At 35.8% G+C, this 5,041-nt stretch overlaps 1 protein-coding gene across 1 annotated transcript; it reads left to right on the top strand.

The window, feature by feature from the left end:
- Nucleotides 1–532: 532 nt before the first annotated feature.
- LOC144565368 (uncharacterized) lies at nt 533–4,644 on the top strand. Its single transcript, XM_078315103.1, has 8 exons — nt 533–1,208; nt 1,799–1,837; nt 2,069–2,139; nt 2,997–3,061; nt 3,270–3,359; nt 3,450–3,542; nt 4,036–4,447; nt 4,490–4,644. Exons 1-7 carry the CDS (start codon nt 793–795, stop codon nt 4,435–4,437), a joined length of 1,176 nt encoding a protein of 391 aa, XP_078171229.1. The 5' UTR covers nt 533–792; the 3' UTR covers nt 4,438–4,447; nt 4,490–4,644.
- Nucleotides 4,645–5,041: the final 397 nt, after the last annotated feature.

The raw sequence follows: 5,041 nt of genomic DNA, 5'->3' as shown, positions 1-5,041 counted from the left end.
TTATTCAGTCTACATAAAACCTAAGTTATAATCAAACAAACCTATAATAAATGCCTTATAAACACATGACCCACCAGCCACCTGCTTTAATTTCTCTCTTGATATTTCGTCATTGATCTAATTTGACCGAATTTTGATGACTTATTGATTGATTAAACGGATAATAATGTGAGTGGACCATCAAATGTTTCACTAGCGGGTGCACCTAACCAAATACCATGTTTGGACACGCGGCGCAGCGCAACCGACATAGACGTATCATGATAATAAGGTCCACAAAGGCAACCTACGAATAAGTTGAACCTGGTTTAAGCCGTTCACTAAAAGCGTTACACTGATAGACGAGGATCCAATGAAAGTTGACCGCAGCTTGACCTGAAAGAGATATTAAAATGATACTCCAGGTGTAGCCCATATTCTCCATTCCTCCTTTTTCTCGATTGATAGGTACAAGACTACAAGTCGATTTTCAATTTTGGAAGCATCAAAGCTTCTAGCTTTTTCCATCAAAATCTTGAAAGTTTCTCAAATTTCAATCCCCTCTTGGAATTCCGTTTGCTCTTGTTCGTGTTGGTCACGTACCGCGCTATTTTTTAATTAAAGCGCGGAAGCATAAGAATTCCTGTGATTGTTTTTTCATAGTTTAATTCTTGAATCTAACCCAGCTAGCGGTTTCAGAACTGTTTTCCACCATTGTTTTTCCATCCCAAGCTGTACTCAGAGCCAAAAGAAAAAATTATATATAAAGAGTCCTGGTTGGTTATCTTGATAAAATAGCTTTCATGTGTAAAAATGGATGCACCAATGTTAACATCTGGTGCAAGTGGTAGATTAAGTGCATTGCTTTCGATTTTGGCGCTTGGCCGAATTGTTCTGTTCATCCAATCCATTCTATCAATTATGCTCCTACCATTTCGCCGATCAGTCATATCAACCAGTGGAGGTGCAGGATTGAAAAAAGGTGCGTCGGGAATTGTTGTCAAAGTGCCAGCACAGCTGGCTCCAGCTGCACATGCTGTGGTGGCAAGGCGGCAGAGAGAGCATGAAGCAGCAACCAGGAGACAGCTCGCCATTAGTAGGGTCGAGATGGACCGTAGAGCAGAGGAGAAAAATGGCCACAAATTTATGAGGGATTTTGAATTGATGGGCACAAAGAGAAGCGAGACTCTGTTTACACAATCATGGACTCCAATTGGTGTTAAGGCAAAGTAAGCTACAATTTCTGTGGCTTTACTTTAGTTAATAGAAATTATTTAGTTAGTACTGTTGTCTTTTCCTGATGCTTCATTGTTGTGTATTTTATTTCCCAATATATATATCTATATCTATATATTTGTTAAGTGATTGAAGCAGACCTCAAATTATGTACCTTGAATCTTCTATACATGCTTGTCCAATGAAATGTTCTTGGTTTGTAAGCGTATTTTGTTTGGATATTTTTGTGAAAGTCCTAGATGCATGGATATTTTGGTAGTCTTTTAGTCACGTGGGTTTAAATTTACTTATTTGTATCTAGAAGCATATGTAAACTTCCGGAAATTCCTGTCCCTGTAGTCATGAAGTCACTTACAGATGGGTCCTGGTCCGGGTGGGTTTTAAAGCAAAAATATATCTAATATTTAAATGTCAAAACCCACCTCAGATCTGTCAGTGACTTTAGGAGCAGGAATTTCCTGGGCAGGTGATCCAGTTATGTTTATAGGAAGTAAAGTGTCCAAATTACACCTCTTGTAAAGTGTATTTTTTTTTTTTTCATTTTCAGCTAGCCAATTCTAATAATCTAATTCTCTTATTGCAGGGGAGTCATCGTTATAATGCACGGTTTGAACGAGCATAGGTACAGAGTTTGCTTTTCTTGATTAACACATCACCTATAATCTCTGTTTAGATATGAATGGGGATTGCAATAATTTTTTGCAAATGACTGGTTGGTGAGGCACATCACCAACTTCTAACACATTATTAGTTCAACTATCAATCATAGTATAAATATTGATCTAGGATATTTTGTCCATTTCCAGAAAAACATTAATGTTTACCTAAAATTGGTTTATTTGGTCTTTTTCAGTGGAAGGTATGATCATCTTGCAAGAAAGTTAAATGAGAACAGATTCAAGGTTTACGGCATGGACTGGACTGGTAAGCCCTTATATATTGATCTTCTAGAAAGTCATTGGGTGAAATATGAAATAATAGTAATGCACTAATGCATCATATAGTCAAGTATATGTGCATATTACCAGCATATTGCAGCCCTGTTGAAATACTTCTCTTTCTTTTATTGCTCCCATAACTTGTAGCCTTGTAGTTTTGAGTTGGAAATGGTTAGCCACTTTTTGAACAGAACTCTGTTTTTATTATGACTCGAAGTCAAGTGGCATTTACTAGTTGATTATATGTTTTTATTCCGTCCAATGACCGCAGGCCTAAACACATGATTAGCATGCAATTGGTTGCCGCTTTTCTAATTATTGCACTTTGATATAACCTGTTATAGTTGTAAAGTTGGAATGTAGAACCTTTCCAAAAAACAGTGCATGTCCGTGTCTTTCCATTTTCCTGCGTATTGATGTAGTTTTATTTTCTCTTTTGTGATATTCTGGTATTTTTAGCACAATATTAATTTCAGGCCTTCATTGGAGATCACTGAGACTTGGCTTGACCACTTTAACACTTGGCTTGACCACTTTAACAGTAATCCAATGTAACTAGCTATCTAGCTTAGTTCTACCAATTATTTCTTAGCTTATGCACAATTCAACTTGTAAAACTGGTACCAGATGGCTTAATGCATTTATGCAAATTATCATTATGATAATCAATCCATATTATCTTGCTAACCCCTGGTAAACAGAAAAAACAAAAGAATGATAGTGTCACTGTTACATACTTAGCTGCGCGTGTCAGTCCGGATCTCAATGCAAAACATGCCCAAAATGAATGCCAATTTATTTGGCAAAACCAATTTTGCCTGACAATAGATTTCACTAATACAGGACATGGCGGGAGTGATGGACTCCATGGATATGTGCATTCACTTGATCATGCCATCAGTGACTTGGTACGTAATTCTATCTCCATTGTATTATTTACATATAATCTCTCGTGTTTCAAACATGTTTCCTCTGTTTTATAAGTGTGTTCCTTTACTTGTACCGTCTGTATGCCCATCAAAATCACAGCTATAGATGGATTGATTTCTAGATATAAAAGAGTATGTTGCATATGAGTATTTATGGACTCTGGAAGAAATAATATATTAATTGCAGAAAAAATTTCTGAACAAGCTCTCTGAGGGAAATCCTGGCTTACCGTGCTTTCTGTTTGGACATTCAACTGGTGGAGCCATTATCTTGAAGGTGACAATTAATATTGTTTATCTTGGTTAATTTCAGGCAAATTTTAACTGTGTAGTAATTATAAGATACTTTTTTATTGAAAATTTGAAGGCGGTACTTGATCCCGAGGTACAGAATCAAGTTGATGGAATTGTGATGACATCTCCAGCTATTGCAGTTCAACCAGCTCACCCTATAGTAGCGGTAAAATTATTTTCTTGAAAGCAAAGTTATGCATGTTTTTCAGTTTTACATCCATTTGTGCAGTGGCGTAACACAGTGATAGGTAAAGTTTGCTAAGCTAACCCCATAAATTAAAATTTTATAGTTTGGTCCATTGAATTTTGTAAATTTTATATGCATTAATACCTTTTAGCCCCCGTTATAAAATGAAATTATGCTATATTTGAATTTTCACACCCCCCCCCCCCCCCCCCCCCCAATCTCTATTTTCTAGTTCCACAAATGTATATGAAATTGTATATACAACAGTTGCCAGTATACAAAGTTGTATATGCAATTCTTTTGTATATTTTCTTTCAAAACTCTATATTCCAATTATTATTGGAACTACCACCAGCTAAAATGTACCAGCATCCTGTCAGAATCCCAAATTATTAGTTCTAATTCAAAAATTAAAATACTTGCAAATGTTGAGCAATCAATTAATATGGAAATCTTCTATTGTTATATGCAGACCTTGGCTCCAGTTTTTTCTTTAATTGTACCCAGATACCAATTAAGCTCGGTACAAAAAACAGGTCAACCAGTTTCGCGTGACCCAAAAGCACTCAGATCAAAATACTCGGATCCTTTAGTTTTTACTGGGCCGATTCGAGTGCGCACCGGGTATGAGATTCTTCGCATCACCACTTACTTGCAAGATCACTTACATGAAGTCAACGTGCCGTTTCTCGTTTTGCATGGTACATCTGATTCAGTAACAGATCCAAATGGGTCCAAGAGATTGTATGAAGAAGCTAGATCAAAGGATAAGTCTATTATAATGTATGACGGGTTGTTCCATGATCTACTGATTGAACCCGAAAAGGATTTAATATTAGGAGAGATAGTTGATTGGTTGAACTCAAGAGTTTGAATATTTATGTGTGTGTGTGTGTGCGCGCGCGCCGGGAGTTGAACAATGTTAGCAATTTTGGTCAAAAGTCCTGATAATTTTGTACTTTGGCCAGTTGCGGGTACAAGGCATGCAATTATACCACAAGCTTGTAAGTTAGAAATAAGAGACAATTTTACCATTTTCAAGAAAAAAAATGGATTTCAATTTACGAAATTGTAAGTACAATGTATTAGTTCAACTTAATTCTCTCTCTCTCTCTCTTGAAAATATTTGCACAAGCTGTAAAGTCGTGTGTCGTGAGGAGTAATCGAAGTATCGAACGGTTGATCTTTGATTTTTTTTTCTCTCTCTCTTTATTGATATGGTGTAAAAATTGATGTATTCATTGTAAGTGTATTACTAATTATACGTGCAAGTATTATATAATACTATAGATAGAACAATTGATTTTGCTGGTCTAATTAATGACTTGTTACTTCAGAATTTATAAAACATTTATTATGAATGTAATTTTATGCGATTGCTATACATACTATCACTATATTTTGACTGATAGTAATTATTGCAAGTTTAAAATATTGTTTCCAGCATATGTCAGTTTTTTATGCCTTTCTGTAATTTT

Source organism: Carex rostrata, chromosome 14 (genome assembly GCF_964058835.1).
Source record: "Carex rostrata chromosome 14, lpCarRost1.2, whole genome shotgun sequence".
Taxonomy (NCBI): Eukaryota; Viridiplantae; Streptophyta; class Magnoliopsida; order Poales; family Cyperaceae; genus Carex; species Carex rostrata.
Note: the sequence above shows the minus strand (reverse complement) of the source record. Positions and strands in the feature narration are given on the sequence as shown.

Excerpts from the sequence above, each read along its gene's own strand:
- LOC144565368 (XM_078315103.1), top strand. The coding sequence starts at position 793 with ATGGATGCACCAATGTTAACATCTGGTGCAAGTGGTAGATTAAGTGCA. Across the intron at positions 1,209-1,798 it reads CCAATTGGTGTTAAGGCAAA|GGGAGTCATCGTTATAATGC; the intron begins GTAAGCTACAAT and ends CTCTTATTGCAG. Across the intron at positions 3,360-3,449 it reads GTGGAGCCATTATCTTGAAG|GCGGTACTTGATCCCGAGGT; the intron begins GTGACAATTAAT and ends GAAAATTTGAAG.